The sequence below is a fragment of the Tetrao urogallus genome (assembly GCF_951394365.1).
Source record: "Tetrao urogallus genome assembly, chromosome: 2".
NCBI classification, from domain to species: Eukaryota; Metazoa; Chordata; class Aves; order Galliformes; family Phasianidae; genus Tetrao; species Tetrao urogallus.
Window position 1 is genome coordinate 4,289,571 of NC_136814.1, and position 17,961 is coordinate 4,307,531.

At 43.3% G+C, this 17,961-nt stretch overlaps 1 protein-coding gene across 1 annotated transcript in view; it reads left to right on the forward strand.

The window, feature by feature from the left end:
* Positions 1–541: 541 nt before the first annotated feature.
* Positions 542–17,961, forward strand: part of RIN2 (Ras and Rab interactor 2) — a gene marked incomplete at its 3' end in the record, with an annotated part of 40,005 nt that continues 22,585 nt past the window's right edge. Inside the window, exons 1-2 of the mRNA XM_079550491.1 lie at positions 542–628; positions 13,820–13,914. Coding sequence (XP_079406617.1) covers positions 572–628; positions 13,820–13,914 — 152 coding nt within the window. The 5' untranslated portion in view covers positions 542–571. The remainder of the gene's footprint in view (positions 629–13,819; positions 13,915–17,961) is intronic.

Below are 17,961 nucleotides of genomic sequence, written 5' to 3' on the forward strand. Positions count from 1 at the left end.
TGGAAAAACAGCTTATTCCTAGCTGAGCCTTCAGGTTCTGTTTTGGGCAGAACTCTTAAGAGGATTTAATTGCATTTTAATAACCTCAGGCATGGTTTTAGTGGTGTTCTAACTTACAATAATGTCTTTTCTCTCTGTTAGGTGATTCTTTCTTTCTTTCCAGCCCTGCTAATACTTTAATACTTGAGAGTGGATTGTACTCACGTCTATTATCTTGTTCTGTTTGTGCTTCAGGCTGAGGTCGAGCAAACAAACAAAGCAATAGTTATGTTTTAGCATTCTTCTTTAGTGAGCACATTGCAGTCTATTCAGAACTACAGGATCAGCTGTGAAGAGAGGAAAGAAACATGAAGCTTCAAACAGCTCTTTTTGAAGCAATCCATGGAACTATAAGAGACGAAAAGGATATATAGGGGTCCTGGCACTGTTATTGACAGAAAGGGTTTTGGCAGAAGGTTTGCTGTGATCCTTTCTGTGGCGTAGGAAGGAATTTCCTTCAGACTGGACTAACCATTAAAAATGTCTCTACTTCTAGGAGTTCAAGGCATTCACTGGAGTCTTCCCAGGGACGATGTCGTCTTTGACGATGAAAGCTCATTGCCGGGACAAAAGAGGAAGTTTCTTTAAGGTAAATAGGATATTGAATTTATTCCAGTAGGAGGACGTGCATTGGGTTGGAAGCAATAAGGTTGCAGTAAAATGTCTTAGTCTCTTTGATCAATAAAATAAAAACAAATATCATTTTTCCTGACAGAACTTACTTTAGTTTACACTGTTCTTCTCTCTCTGAGATTTTTAACTTAACAGACCAATAGAGAATGTAAAACACGTGGCTTTACGTGAAACTAGTGCTGCATATTGTGCAGTACGATCAGTGATACGTAGTGAGCCTCTTCTGTAAAATAGGAAGCATTTCACTGAGGATCTCTTCTTACAGGTACTCTCTGTGGTTAGAGTACCACCCAGTTATTTCATGTATGTGGTATTTTCCTATGTGCTGAATACTTGGTGTAGAATAGCTTGCGTTCTTTGTTATTGATACTGAGAACGTAAGCTTAGTTATGCACAAGCATGATATTATTAGAGCTTTTGTAAGCAACATATGTGTAGTTTGATTTCCAGGATTGCAATGAAAAGCAGTTTCATTTCACAGCCTATTTAATTGTAAGAAAAAATCAGTGAGGTTCCTTGTGTCTAGTCTGAACGTTGACAAAAATGCAACCTTTGCATTCTCAGTGTGTTTTCCAGTTGTCGCTGTTCTGTTTTTTAAAGCTGAAGTGCATCTTGTTTGCAGTGAACTGGCAACTAGCTCACCGCTGTACTCTCAAAAATCCAGTAACACATGTCATGGTCTTCAGGTGCCTACATACTTAAAGGGAATGTGATCCTTCCTCTCTTAAGAGACTCAGCCTGGTTTTCCTGTGCGACGCAGGCACTGTGAGTTAGTTCTGTTCTGGCCTTGACGTTGTATCAATAGAAAGAAAACAGAAATAAGTGCATGTATTGTTTCAGTGTCCTGGAAACTGTTTTGAGGTGTCATGGCTTACAGCACGCCTACTGCAATGTATTCCAGTGAGAAAGTTTCAGGGAAGAACCCTTATGTCTCCCTCCAGTTCCTTTCCATTGCAGAATAGAGATAAAGCCTGGGAACATATAAAGTAGCCCAGAAAGGAAAGAATGGGTGGGATATGCACATTCCTTTCCCAGTGCCTCTGGGAAACATCAGAGCATGGGCATAGCCTCTCTGAATATGAGGTGGTGCTCGGGAAAGTAGAATCCTCCATTGAAGCAGAATCCATCATTCAGATGCTCCCTGAAGCTCTTCAGAAACGTGTTTTTCCTCTAGGTGCTCATATCTTGTTTTTAATCTTGTTACTGCTGGAAAATGGGACCTTGAAAACGCCATGATAAACTGTTTTATGTACGTATAATACGGGAGATGTGGTGGTAATGCAGGACTTAGTTGCAGAGAAGGCTGTAGGTAAGATTTCCTTCCAGAAAAAAGTCTTAGTTGATCTTCTGTATAGTTAACAAAACTTTCACATGCGCTGTGTGGATACAGCTGAAGACCATGTACTCCAGGAGAGCAGGTCAGGGAGGATGCTATCCAAACTTTGCAGTGTATTGGAAGCATGCTGGCAGTGTCCTGCTGTTAGCTAGGAAAACGTGCATATTTTTCTGATACAATGAGGAGAGTAATGGTTCACCCAGTGGCTTGGGATCAGGGTTAAATACAACACATTTGAGCGTTCTGCACTAGAATTTTCCTGTTTGCATAATGGCAGGGTCACACTGGCTGCCTTACTGACCAAAGGTTAGCTGCTTGCTTTTGGCTCTATCAAAAAGCTACAGGTGCTCCTGAGCACTGAATTTGCTTGTCACAGTTGATCTCTGTAGAATGTGTGTTGCCTGCTTGTAGCTTCCATGGAAAGGTGCTGGTATGTGCTACTGTGTCAGCCTAAATTAAGGCATACTGCATTCCTTCTAGTGTTTCAACAAATGTGATGAACAGCCAGAGCTTTAAGTAGTGGGAAGCTGTTGCCATATTGCTGTTTGTTCTTAAGTCCCCCACTGCCTTTTGCTCCCAGTGCCCCGTGTTCTCCTCACTGGTTGTGTTCCCCCCCATTTCAGGTGTTGCTCTTTCCATTCCCTGTATTCCTCTGAGACAGAAGTGCCTTTCTTTTGCTGCTTGAACCAAACTAATGGTTGGGGCCAGTTCTGGCAAATAGAGTAAAATCAGCAGTACTCGACAGGAACAGGGGAACCACATAGTTGTGTTTTGGCCAGTGCCCTCAGCACAGAGAGCTGTAGTCACCACAGATTGCACTGTGCAAGGCCACTGCTGTGCTAGTGCCTTCGTAGTCCTGTTGTGATGACTCATGTGCATCAAAACGTTTGTTTTGTTTGATCCATGCTTTCCTTATCTTAAGTCAACTCTACCAGGCCAATCTTTGGGAAACCAATGAGAAACACTGCAACAAGAGTGTGTTTTCCTGTTTAGCTCACTCAGTTCTGTGCAGTCAGCAAGAAACAGGAGTCATCTGGGGACAGGAGCTGCTTCTCAGTATTTTGCTGAGTGATTTTTCGGTGAGCAGTTGTATTTCCAAATCACAGCAAGAAATGGTCTCAGCTAGGAGGAATGTGTCTAGGCTGTCACTTAAGCATGCGCTGAAGGAATAATGATGTCAGTAGGACTGTAAGCAAATCCTCAAAAATTTTGTGTAGTGCATTGATACCTGCATGTGTAAGTAACTCTGGGTTTGAAAATAGATGCTGGAATAGCTATTTTGTGTTCCTCCTGTTCACCATGCGTGTAGTTACTCAGAATATTGGGAAAGCAATATACCAGATCAGTGAGAAGATGCCAGGCTGCTGAAAGGCTGTGACAAACAGTGTCAATTGAGAACCTAAAGCTGGACTAAATTTTCCTGAAGACAGCCTGGTAAGACAATAATGAGAATAAAATGAGAATAAAAATGAGAGTAATGAGAATAAAAGCTGCCACAGAGCTACCTTTTCAGATCTCTCATCATCTCTGGGAACCTGCATTATTTGATCACTGTTCTAAACCTATGATGTGGAGTTGGGAAGGCAGGCAGGCATTATAACTAGTGTATATGTCTGACTGTGTGTGTACAGTTATATTGCCTTATCCTCCTTTTCCTCTCTTGTGCATGTAAAATTATGAAAACATGTACATTTGCTGCAGTCAGGTGAGTGAGGGAAGAAAGCACTTGGCACATCAGATTTTTCAGTTTAATCAAGGTCAGGCTGGATGGGGCTGTGAGCAACCTGGTTTAGTGGGAGGCAGCCCTGCCTACAGCAATAGGCTTGGAACTAGATGAGCTGAAGGGTCCCTTCCAACCCCAGCTATGTTGTGACTATGAACTTTGTGCATCTGTGTTTAGAAGACGTGGTCACTGGCAACAACCAGTGGAGAAACTCCCAGCTTTCCTTTTCTGTTTGGTTCTGAAATAATTCCACTCCTTGTAGCTTCCAACCATCTCTTATTTTTTCCACAGTCATCCCCTCAGCTGTTAGTACACCAGGAAAGCAATATCCCCGTTTTACAGAGTGACAGTTTGCGTGTTTGTAGTGTAAATTCTTCCAAGTCTTTATACCTAATACTTGCAATTGATGAAGGCTGCAACAGAGGGTTGTAGAAGGGAGGTGGAGATGGAGATAAGCTGGGCAATTCTGGGCCTGAAAAGCTTGCCAATGGCCACAGAGACAGTCACGGAGTTGACCAGATCAGTCTATGTCCGTGACAGGGGCGACAGGCCTCTGCCCTCCCCCCCCCACCCCAGTCCCACAAAAATGGGAAGGAAGGAAGGGAGGAAAAGAACAGCGGCAACAATCTATGGAGGAAAACTTATTTTACTATAATATCGGAATACAAAATAACACAATATATACAATTTAATTGAAATTGAGATTAATAAATCAGACAAGATAAGGGAGAGAGAGTTCCCGGGACCGAGTCAAACCTGAAAAGGCTTGGAATGGCTAGGAAAGCACCTCCAGCACCCACTGCCAGGCAGCAAGAGAGCGCCCCCACCACCCGGAAGGGTCAGATCCCGTGACTGCTGTAATGTACAGGGATAGGTACTTGGAATTGGGGCAGTGATACTTTAATGCCCCGTACACTACATGATGTTTTGATGTGGAATACTGAAACCCAAAAACAAAAAACAAAACAAAAACAAAAACATAGAACCATGACATTCCACCCCTTATTCTACATCGTTACATCATGCTTAAAATATATATACATATATACAAACAAACAAAAAATGATTAAAATGCATTACTCACACATGGCTATATATATATATATATATATATATATATATATACACATATATACATGTATATATATATATATATACATATATACATGTATATATATATATATATATACATATATACATGTGTATATATATATATATATATATACATATATACATGTGTATATATATATATATACATATATACATATACATACATACATACATATATATATATATATATATACATAGAATTACTGACTGCACTCCCCCGGCATCAAGTTTCCTTGTGGTACACATTGGACATCCCCATTCTTCTGCATTATCCACCAAGTGGATCCTGGTCCCTGGGCAAAAACTGTACCACGGAGAGGTTTGCCCTTTCCAGAAGCTGGAAGAACCCAAACTGCCTTTCCTAACATGTTCTTTACATGTACAACAGGGACTTTATCTCCCTCTACGGTATGTAGGGAACTGGATTGGTTAGGACCATCACGATTGATAGATCCTCTGGTATTGACTAACCAAGTGGCTTCTGCCAAATGCTTCTCCCAGTGCTTAAATGTTCCACCACCCAGTGCTTTTAGCATCGTTTTTAACAACCCATTGTATCGTTCTATTTTACCAGAGGCTGGTGCATGATAGGGAATATGGTAAATCCACTCAATGCCATGATCTTTGGCCCAAGTATTTACAAGAGAATTTTTGAAATGAGTCCCATTATCTGACTCAATTCTTTCTGGGGTGCCATGTCGCCACAGGACTTGTTTCTCGAGACCCAGTATGGTGTTTCGGGTGGTAGCATGGGGTACTGCATATGTTTCGAGCCACCCAGTGGTTGCCTCCACCATAGTAAGCACATAATGCTTACCACTGCGAGATCGTGGCAAGGTGATATAATCAACCTGCCATGCCTCCCCATATTTGTACTTTTGCCATCGCCCTTCCTCCCAGAGAGGTTTCATCCTCTTGGCTTGTTTGATGATGGCACATGTTTCACAGTTATGAATAACCTGTGCAATGGCATCCATAGTTAAGTCCACCCCTCGGTCTCTAGCCCATTTGTATGTTGCATCTCTCCCTTGATGACCTGAGGTCTCATGGGCCCATCGAGCTAGAAATAATTCACCCTTGTTCTGCCAGTCCAGGTCTATTTGAGCCACCTCAATTTTGGCAGCTCGGTCTACCTGATGGTTGTTTTGCCCGATTCTTGGGCACATGAGCATCTACATGGCGCACCTTCACAACTATAGTCTTTGTTCGGGCAGCAATGTCTTTCCACAGTTCAGCAGCCCAAATAGGTTTACCCCTTCTTTGCCAGTTATTTTGCTCCCACTGCTGTAACCACCCCCATAAGGCATTTGCTACCATCCATGAGTCAGTGTAGAGATAGAGCACTGGCCACCTCTCCCGTTCAGCGACATCTAAGGCCAGTTGGACGGCCTTTACCTCTGCAAATTGGCTTGATTCTCCTTTCCCTTCAGTGGCCTCTGCAACTTGTCGTGTGGGGCTCCACACAGCAGATTTCCGTCTGCGATGCTTTCCCACAATATGACACGATCCATCTGTGAACAGGGCATATTTCTTTTCATTCTCTGGTAGTTCATTGTATGGTGGGGCCTCTTTAGCACGCGATACTTCTTCTCCTGGTGGTGTTCCAAACTTTTTACCTTCAGGCCAGTCCATGATGACCTCTAGGATTCCTGGACGGCTGAGGTTCCCCATCCGTGTTCGTTGTGTAATCAGTGCAATCCACTTGCTCCAAGTGGCATCAGTAGCATGATGGGTGGAGGGAACCTTTCCTTTAAACATCCAGTTCAGCACTGGCAGTCGAGGTGCCAGAAGGAGCTGTGTGTCAGTACCGACTACTTCAGAAGCAGCCTGAACCCCCTCATACGCGGCTAAGATTTCCTTCTCAGTTGGAGTGTAGCCCTCTTCCGACCCCCTGTAGGCTCGACTCCAGAATCCCAGGGGTCGGCCTCGGGTCTCTCCTGAGGCTCTTTGCCACAAACTCCAAGTGGGACCGTTCTCTCCAGCAGCAGTATAGAGGATGTTCTTTATACCCTGTCCCGTCTGTACTGGCCCTAGGGCCACGGCACGGGCTATCTCCTGTTTAATCTGTTCAAAAGCCTGCTGCTGCTCAGGGCCCCATGTAAACTCATTTCTCATTCGCGTCACATAATAAAGGGGGCTTACAATGAGGCTGTAGTTTGGAACGTGCATTCTCCAAAAGCCCACTGCACCCAGAAAAGATTGTGTCTCTCTTTTGCTAGTGGGTGGAGACATAGCAGTGATTTTGTCGATCACATCTGTCGGGATGTGACGACAGCCATCTTGCCACTTTATACCTAGGAATTGAATCTCCTGGGCAGGTCCTTTCACTTTGCTTCGCTTAATAGCAAAACCAGCACTCAGAAGAATTTGGATTATTCGCTCTCCTTTCGTGAAGACTTCTTCTGCTGTATCGCCCCACACAATGATGTCATCAATGTACTGCAGGTGCTCAGGAGCACTGCCCTGTTCCAATACAGTTTGGATCAACCCATGGCAAATGGTCGGGCTGTGTTTCCACCCCTGGGGCAAACGGTTCCAGGTATACTGAACGCCCCTCCATGTGAAAGCAAACTGTGGCTTACATTCTTTGGCCAAAGGGATGGAAAAGAAGGCATATTTGTCCGGCGCTGTTGTCACGATTTTCTGCCATATCTCAGGCGTTGTCCTCACTCTTTCAGGGTCGCGGTTTTGTTGTGGGTGGTTAGGAACAAAGTTAGGGTCATACAGCATTTCCACCACGCCTATTTCCCTCAAATACTGGATCCCCTTTTCAACTATATCCCATTTTTTCATCGCAATCTTCAAGCCATTTTTGAAGGGATACTTTTCCTTCACGGCTATTAACACTCGTTCCCAGAGGGAGGCAGCCTCATCCGAACATCGACTAATTCCTCTACCAATAGCTGGATCTCTGGCAATGGCACCTAGTTGGCGAGCTTCATTACCATCCAGAGACAAGCTATGGGCCCCACTGTCCCAACAGCGAATCAACCAGGAAACAAGAGTTTCATTCGGGCGCCGTGTAAACTCCTTTCTTGAACCTTGGATTTCAGTCATCTTTAGAGGCCAGCGAGTAGTAATAGAGACTTCCTCTTCATCACTCTCTTCTGCATGTCTCTTAGTTTTCCCTTTTGCCTTTCGCGATGGTGGTGGTTCTGAGGAGGACCCCTCGCCTGGATCTTCCTCCTCCTCCTCCTCTTCTTCTCTTTTTCGTTCAAGACGCGAAGACACTCGTTTCCATTTCTTGCCCTCCACAGGAGCAACTGGTATTGTTACTGGTGTCTCCTGTGATTGATTAGATTTAACTTGGGGATTTTCCCCTTTGGCTTGAACCTCAGCTCGGAAACTCTCTCTCTCCAGAATGGTATTATATAGGGCACGGTAAGCACAAGCCAAACCCCAAATAAGTTGTACCTCCTTAGATTTATGTAAGCCGCATAGTCCCTGATTCAAATACTGGCTTAGTTTCTCAGGATCCCACAGGTGTTCAAGAGTAAAATCCCATGACACTGCGGGTCCCCATGCTTCTAAGACCTTTCCTAAACCTCTCCATATCCCCTGCCAGTCATCATTCTCTAGTTTTGGAGAAGACTTATTACAAATGAATTGGAATACATTCAGGAGAATTGATGACACACACACCACCATGACTATTAATTCAGGATTCAAAAAACGTTTGACAAACCGAAAAGAAAACCCGGAGACTGGTCTGAACATTGTGTTGTTTGTAAAATTAGCTATTCCATTTGGGATGTAGCTGTTTGTGAAATTAGCTACTCCATTTGGGATGTAGTTGTTTGTGAAATTAGCCATTCCTTCTGGGATGTAGATGTCAAAGTTCAAATCATACCACATTGCAAATAGGTAAAACATAGGTGTCTCCATCAGTGCCCTTAGATAGTTATATACGGATGCAATTCCAAAACACACAAGAGTGAGATGGATTATTGGCCAGTAGGTTGTGACTAACACCATTGCTTTTAATCCTTTACCCAGCACCCCCACGATAACGAGTGGGTTCATCGCTGGTGCTTGCTAAAAAAGGGTTAATGAATTGAAGCTAACAAGAGGAGGGAAAAAAAAAAGGAAAAAGGCACTACTCAGACTAAGTAGTGCTCAAAGTTTACAAATATCCCAGAACACTGGCAGTACGCCTAATCTTTCAAGGTCAGGTTTTCCAGCACAGAAACCTGAACTACTGATAATGCTCCCTAACGAAGCTCTCTAAGAGCAGAGAGAAAAAGAGATTCGTTCAAAAAGCTAAAAAACAGTGCCCCACGTTGGGCGCCAAAAAATCTGTCACGGAGTTGACCAGATCAATCTATGTCCGTGACAGGGGCGACAGGCCTCTGCCCTCCCCCCCCCACCCCAGTCCCACAAAAATGGGAAGGAAGGAAGGGAGGAAAAGAACAGCGGCAACAATCTATGGAGGAAAACTTATTTTACTATAGTATCGGAATACAAAATAACACAATATATACAATTTAATTGAAATTGAGATTAATAAATCAGACAAGATAAGGGAGAGAGAGTTCCCGGGACCGATTCAAACCTGAAAAAGATTGGAACGGCTAGGAAAGCACCTCCAGCACCCACTGCCAGGCAGCAAGAGAGCGCCCCCCCCACCCGGAAGGGCCAGATCCCGTGACTGCTGTAATGTACAGGGATAGGTACTTGGAATTGGGGCAGTGATACTTTAATGCCCCGTACACTACATGATGTTTTGATGTGGAATACTGAAACCCAAAAACAAAAAACAAAACAAAAACAAAAACATAGAACCATGACATGTGGTAAAGCAAGGGACAGAACATATCTCTGACAAGCATCCTTTTTACCGACTTCCTTCTCATCAAAACTGTATCCACTTGTCAAGCTGAACTGAGCCAGCATCAGAAGTTTTACAGCTTTGGTAGAGATAAATAAGGTGGTGAATAGTGTCAGTGGTTTGGAAATTAATACTTCCATGCGCAAAATAGCCAAAATGGCAGCCGCGTAGCAGAACGTGTAGTTGTATATAGAGGTACAGAGGAGTCCAGAAATAGCATTCCCCTTTTGGCTCATTGCTGGCGCTTTGCCCCCTCGTTACACAGGGTGCTTGTTGGAGGGCTGCTGCGCTCTGCTTAGCAAAACAGGAAGTAAAAGATGACATGCCAAGAGGATACGGGGAAAATGAAAAATGAGACGCTGGCAGGAAGGAGGTAAGTGCTAGGGCTCGTTTGTCCTTTGGATGTTGCCCTGTGTTGCCTTCAGCCCATGCTCTCTTCCCAGAATAGAAACACTGATGTTACCTTTTGCTCCTTAGCTATTGTAGGGCGTGGAGCTTGGAAGCATTCTGCAGTGGCTTTCTTAGCTCCTTTAATGTGCTTTAAGAAGGACAGTAGCTCTGTTAATGCTGTTTACAAGCTTATTTACACTTCAATGCAGGCAACAAGAATTTGGTTTGCTGTGGTGGTTCCGTCTTCAAACTGGGAGACTCTTCAGGAGTTGAATGAGTAGCAATGCTAGGCTCCCAAGAAAGGACCTACTCTGTTTCTCATTCTGGTCAGCCTATGCTTTCTGAGATGCAAAACAGTAACGTGTGTCATCTTTAGACTGTAGCACCTCAAGAGTGCATTGCTTCTAAGGGATATATTGCAGTTCAGAGCATGCTCTCATTTTTGCTGTTCACAAGGCATCCTGGAGGATGTAAAATTGAGATGTATTTGTTCTGCTGAAAGCATACTGAAAAGCTGTGGTGAGTTATGTTTGTGGTCTGTATATGGAAATTACATTGTCACTGCTGCCAGTTTCTAAAAGCTGGGATCAGTCTTGCTGAATGAAGAATCAGCTGACAATAAGCATTGCTTGATGCTTTATGAAAGGAAACATTGTGGTTTTAAGATGCTTGCATGTCGTTATTTCATTCATGGATTTTAGGAACGTAAACAGTTAGTGCATGGGTATTTGTGGCCATCTAATGTTTAGGATGGGTTTGGTTAGGGAATATCTTACTGTGATACTATGAGAACTCATGCTGTCTGACTCATTGTTTGGGTTTACAGTGATAGTACTGTTTCTTTTCAACTTAGAGAACAGTGCTTTGTCAGTAATAAAAAAGGAAAAAAATCAGACACCAGAGTAGCTAGTTAGCATATTATTTAAGTTCTGCTTGACTTTAGTTCTGCTTAATTGTTTGTTTACCACCTTAACTGAATATCATGCTTTAAATGCATTTCCTTTTATAAAAAGCCTCTTCCTTCTGTAGCGAAGCAAGGTAGTATTTATGTCAGAGTTCTGAAGAGATCTGTTGCAGGCACATATTTAAGGCTTGGATCTTATCCACATGGATCACTCCTATTTATTTCCATGGAAGCTACAACAGATATAAAGAGCACAATAACTTTGATAGAGCAGATTCTCAGCTACAAAACACTACTTTTGAACATAGTCACCACCATCAGCTGTACATTTTCACCAGTTATGAACAGGAGCCTACGTGCTGTGCTGATGAAAGCCTGCACCAGTGGAGGTGACCCACTGTCGCCACTGCTGAAATGCACCACCCACCACCTCACTGTGCTTACATCCGCTGGCTGGTCTCCATCAATGTTCAGCAACTATAATTGACAGTCAGTGGTGCCATTTTTTCCCACGTGTAGGATTGCAGTGACAGATTTTTGCACCATACACACTTCCATGTCAGGTGCCATTCTGTCAGGCTGCTCCTCTGCTGCCATCTGTCACACAGCAACAAAATGTAATGGGATATTGGTGGGAAGGTTCAGCCTCTACTGCCATCCCACCAGCATCCACTGCTGATGTTGTGAGCCAGCATAATGAAACAGGAAGCGTTACTTCAGGATCTGTCCTTACATGTTGTTTTACACAACTTTTGGAAGCTGCCATCTTTGGTCTTGATTTTAATTCTGTTGAAGATGGATTTTCCCATTATTCAGCAAAAGGATTCAGCAAGGATTTTCTCATTATTCAGCAAAACAGGAGTTGTACTCTTTGTGAACAGAGCGATCTGCTTATTGAGTTTAAATGTTCTGGTCCTTCTGCTAAAAAGATAGCAGAACTGCCAGTTTTCTCAGGGTTGGTTCTAATACTGTTACACATAGGATCCTTGCTGCATTTTGTAGAAGCAAAAGCTCCTCTATACAACGCTCATCACACAAGAAATTAGGTCATATATTCATTTACCTTGTGGTATTTGATAGGAATAACTTGTCGGGTGCTGATGTATCATTATGTGTAGTTAACAGCAAGAGCACAAGATGCAAAGCTGCTGGAGAGGGCCCAGTGGAGGGTCACAAAGATGCTCAGAGGGCTGGAGCACCTCTCATATGAAGAAAGGCTGAGGGAGGTGGGCTTGTTCAGTCTGGAGAAGGGAAGGCTCTGGGGAGACCTCATTGCTGCCTTCCTGTACTTGAGGAGAGCTTATAAGCAGGAGGGGGAGCAGCTTTTACACAAGTAGAAAGTGATAGGAGGGGGGAATGGTTTTAAACTAAAAGAAGGAAGATTTTGGTTATTTAGGAGGTAATTCTTTACTCAGAGGGCAGTGAAGCCCTAGCACTGCTGCCCAGAGCTGTGATGCCCCATCCCTGGAGGTGCCCAAGGCCAGGTTGGATGGACCCTGGGCAGCCTGAGCTGGTGGGGGGCAGCCAGCCCATGGCAGGGGTTGGGGCTGGGGGGGTTTGAGGCCCTTTCCAAGTAGGAACTGGTTGCACTTTAAGGTCCCTTCCAGAATGATTACTACAACAAGAGACTGCAGCAGGTTGCACCTGAAAGATTTAGACCTCGCAGAGCTGGTTCTTCTACTACTAATCACAGCTTGGAAGAGAAACGTATTTCTTCTGTCTTTTTGGACTTCTAATCTGCTTCTCCATGTTGAATTAAGTTACTGTTGAGCTAAATTTGTGGATGGAGCAGAACGCTGTGGTGAGGCCCAACCTGTGGGCACAGATCAGGTTCCTCTGGCTGCTGCTCCTCGTGGGCAGGAGGGCACAGCTCAGGTCAGTCGGGCTGCTTGAGGGGCAGCAGCTGGAAGATGAGTAGGACTAAAGCTGTAGACTGAAGAAGGACGTGAATTTCTGAGGTTTTGCTTAATAGTGACAAGTCTTTGAAAATGCTGCTGTATGGAGCTGCCTCATGTGGCTGGGACGCCTGGGTCTTTTTGGTGATGAGAATATGGCTGTTTTAGCTGGGTTGGAAAGCTGGATTTGCTCCATCTGCTAGGGTGTTTATGTACATTAGTGTGCTGCCTGTCAGGCAGGCCTGATGCAGTTCCTGCAAAGAACATCCGAGACAGCAAGCCTTGTGAACTTCACAGTTGATTTCTGCTGTGTTCCCACTGAACACCTCCCAGACGTCTGGTCAGCCAGTGCTACAGTTCTCAATATGCAGCCTTAGTGCTAATTTAGCCCACTTCAAAATGAGTTTTGTGTTCCATAGGATTGTGTTCCATCTGCACTGAAGTGTTATGATGTAGTTCTCTTTTAATTAAGTCCCCTGTTCGAGTTCAGTCCAATGCCTAATGTGGAAAGCAGCTCTCATTTGCTTGTGGCTTTGTTACTTTTCACCTGCCAAAATACTGTAATGCTGGCTTAGCATTTCTTCTGGAATAACTCATAGTTGGAACTCTTGTGTATATTTTTTATTTATCTGAGAAATCAAATTGCTTTCAGTTACTGCTACAATTGGTCAGATGACTTACTATTGTGATTGTGAAGGCTACAGATCTAAAATGCTTTAAAGAAAAAAGAAAACAAACAAGACTGACCAGCCTGGAAAGTTTTATACAGGCAAAAAAACAGGAATTATACTTCCTTCAAGAATGATTGTTTCCAGCCCTTTTTCCTTTGCTAGGGGAAGTTTAAATAGGATGTGATTTAAAAAACAAAAAGTTTGTAATCTGTGGTGACTAAGCTTCCCCAGGCTTCTTTTCCACGCCTCTTCCACTTGCTTGACGTCGTACTGTTTTTGTCCCTTTCCAGCTCATTGACACGATTGCCTCAGAAATCGGAGAACTGAAACAGGAGATGGTTCAGACCGATGTCACGGTGGAAGATGAGCCCGCAGATTTGCGAAGGTGATTAAAATGCTTATTCTCATAGTTCTTGACGGTGTGCTGTGACAGGAATGTTTTCGTTGTGCTGTTCTCCTGGGTGCCTTATATCCTAGTGCTCTCCTTCCTAGCACTTTCCAGCCTGGAAACAAAGGGTGGAGTTTACCTTGCTGTTCATTAACAGGATTTGCCTTTGTGCAGAAAAGGAATGCCTGGAGATTGAATTGACCTGTGTTTGCCTTAATATCTTTAATAAATCAGCTGAGTTTCACTTCTGCTTTCTTGCGGCAAGCCTGCCATGCAGATGAATGGCCAAAAGAGGAAGCTACTGATGTTGTTCCCATTTTGTTGTGGCAAGGAGCTTTACTTTCACATTGTACAGATCAACAATGGCCATTGCTCCAGATGGATTTGTGAAGATTCAACTCACAATGATGTGATTTATTTGTGCTCTCTGGTTATTAAGTAAAATAGACTGCCACAAGCTGACGCTTCTGTGGGATATGGATTTTAGCTCGTTTATATGCATCTTTCATGGCTTTGTTTTGTTTTGTTTTGTTTTTTAGATAAGTCAGTGCATTTTTGTAAGCTTTAAAATAATTGGAGATTCGACTGGTAATGCAGATATTAATTTCGTCTTTTTGAAACAGCTGTAGGTGGGACTGTGGAAATTTGATGTAAACCTGAAGGTTTAAGTGGGTGTAGTGGGACAAAAAAGCTTTGCTTTTGTTATTCCTGATGGTTAATGACAGATAAATTGTTATCCAGAGAATGTTTTAACCACTGTATTAAGATAAATTCTTTTTTTGTTTTCTAACTTACTGTTCAAATACTGGTTGCAAGAGGAAATTAATGGTGTGAGTGTTCTGTTTTTTGGGCTGCAGAGTCCGCTCCGGAGCCTGGTGGGCTTTGCTCCATGAAGTGGATAAGGGTTGGTTGTTTAGAATTACATCCATGGGTTTTTAAACTTTTTTTCTATTTCTGTAAATACTATTGAAATGTGCTAAAAACCTTACTGCATTACATTTAAATTATTCATGTTACCTAAAACATTGAGCAGCACCTGTGTTGCCTGAGTGGTGAAGAACAGAGAGCTGTGGTAATTGAAGTCCTTCCCTGTGGCCTTGGTTGCACATTATTCAAGTTCTAAAGCTTTTGACAGTGTGGTTCTTTTACAGAAGCAGAAAGGATGCTTTCTTCATTTCAGCGAATTCAGCTAATTAATTTCAATGATGATTAGCTGATTTTCAGTTTTAAAGCTGCTTGTATCCTTGAATGCACCATAAGCATGAAAGACTAAGATTCATTATCTCTAAAGTCTTGCTGAAGGCACTTAGCTGGAAACAGTCAACTACATTCTCCTGTTTTGCTAATAATTTTTAACAGATTTTTCTGATGAAAGCTATTGTTTTGAGTGCAAAATGTGTTTTGATTAAAAATGCTAGTAAAGCTGACCTCAGAAAGTGAATAGTGAGCTATCCATGAAGACGTAATTGAATTAAGTTTCCTATTGAAACAGAAGTCAAAGAGTGAACAAACTTAAAAAAATCATTTTCTGTTAGCTGTTTAAGGTAACATAAAATATAAGATCTGCATAAATTAATGGGGATCATTTTTTATGTTACTACATAAATCTGAGCTGTGAGTTTCTGCAGAAGGAAAAAGTAGGTGCAAATTATATAACAACCGATGACTTCTGGTTGTGAGTTACTACCAAATTGCAGTCATTTCATGCAATGCTTTCCAGAGCGCTTATTGAAAACCACGTTTGCTATTATAACTTTGTAGTTATTTTATAACTTCATAATTGATGTAAGATGCTTTTATTATTGTGTAAGCTGCAATTCAGAAGTTGGTATCTAGATTTTGTGTTTGGATCTAGAGAAATTAGACCCAGAAGGAACGTGTGTTATTCTTGCTTGTTTTATTACCTTTGCCTATATCTGCACACAACGGGAACAGCTCTGGACAGCCAGGTCTGTGGGATGTCTTGGTTGTGTTCAGAGGAATAAGTGTACAAAGAAGTCCATGAAGCCTCATGTCTGCAGCTTCAGTGATCTGTGTAGCCGTGTGGTGACTTCCTGAGGTAGGACCCTCCTGGTGATACTTTGGAGATGCCTCCTCTTTTGAAGCCTATGGCACAAGTAATACTGAGAAAAAGCAGTATTGAGCGCCTCCTGTGTTCTTGTTTGTACCCATTGCCTCCTGCTGCAATTAGGCACCACCGAGCAGAGCCTGGCTCCATCTTCACTGCACTCTCCCTTTTGCATCTATATGGATGTTAACGAGATCTCCTGAGCCTCCTTTTTTCTATGATAAAGTCCCAGCTCTCTCAGCGTCTCCTCATAGGAGAGATGCTGCAGTCCCTTGCTCATCTTGGTAGCTCTGTGTTGGTCTCCTATCAGTGCTGACAGGTATTGATGTTGCTATCATTAACAGGTGTGTAGGTATTTGGCAACCTATTCCTCAGCAGCTGTATCCCATCCCTTCAGCTGTAATGGAAAGCAGAAGAATGTGACAATCCAGTTACTGAGACATGGGAGATAATCTTGAGAGGTTTAGTGCCATCTCCCACCTAATGTTTGCTGTGAGTTGGCTGGTGAAATTAAACCCTGTTAGACTGCAGGATTTACAGAAGTTCAGATGCTTGCAGTCAGGAGTCACACTGTGTTAACTGTGGGGAGCCTTTACTGGAGCTGATCCAAGGTTCCCTTTGCAGTTTTAGGAAGCTTCTCTTCATCTGTGTCTAATGCTGTTCTCTTTGCCCTCGTGACTGTGATGGAAACAGGCAAAATATTCCTCACTGCTGAGTAACAGTGGGATGGGACAGTAATGAACCTGGAGGCTGTGCTGTGCAAACCTTTCCACCTTGGCAGAGCTGGCAGCAATGCTTGTTAAGCTGCACTGCTGAACAAGTGTAAATCATTATCTTTATTACTGTATCCAGCCCAGTCTTTGACCCTCACCACTCTCCTCACTATGCACAAACCCTTTCAAGTCAGCTAATGAGCATGACTTGCTAAACACAAGGTTGTGCTGATAACCAGTTTCCTTCAGAGTGAGGAAGCAGATGTGGTCATCTAGATCCTTCCCTCAACTTTTCTCACACTTGCAGAAGTGCAGGTAAGTTATCCCACCTTTCGTAGGGAGAGGGAAGGTAAATTGTAGAGCTGCTTAAATGCAACACTGCGAAGCCATGAAACAGTGTTGGTCATCCTGGCGGGATGTACATGTAAGCACCTTCACTGTGAGTGTACTCCCAAAGAGGGAGAAATCTCTTCTAGTGTCTGTCAATGCAGAAAGTCTGGAGGGGTCCCACACTAAAGAGGAGAAACCTATTTATAGGTTTCACCTATAGGTGAAAGCTTGGGTTAAAACCCAAACAAAGCACAGAGATACAGACCAAAGGAAGATCTCAGGCAGGGCTGAAAAAGGGCACTTGCTTTGTAGGTATGTGATGAAGATGTATGTTACAGCCCTGTGGGCATGAGGGAGATGATCCTAATTCTAGGATTCAGCCAGTTCTTTATCCTTTTTGCTGCCTGTTTCTGGGAGTTAGCATGAAACCAGGCGAACACAGAACACCCCCACCACCTCCACCAGCAGTGTGATGGCTGCACAACATAGGATGTTGTACTGGTGCACAAAGGTCACAGCAACTTCTTATTCTGTACGCTTCAGTGAATCAGGTGATCATGAGGCGTTCATATGGTTCTTCTTTCCATACTGTTGTTTCCGGAGAAGTAATGCACAAATCCCAGTGCTAAATAATGTTGCACTCAAAGAGATGACGAATTCATGCACTGTGTTTCTCCATGGGAGCACAAGGGAAGGGCTGTGCACCTCAGTAACCGCGGGTTCCAAACAACCTGGCAACCTTTGCTCAAATTCTAATGTGGATCTGTAGAACTTTGGCTGTGTTTGACAACGTTAAGCCACCCGTGTGGAGGAGGAGCACTGTGACCAGGGTATGTCTGCAAACTCTGACTGGTAGCAAGGAGCACCTGGCCTCGTAACTGATACCAGTTTTGCACCTTCCTCTGCATGTGATGCAGTTCTTTTTCGTAGGCA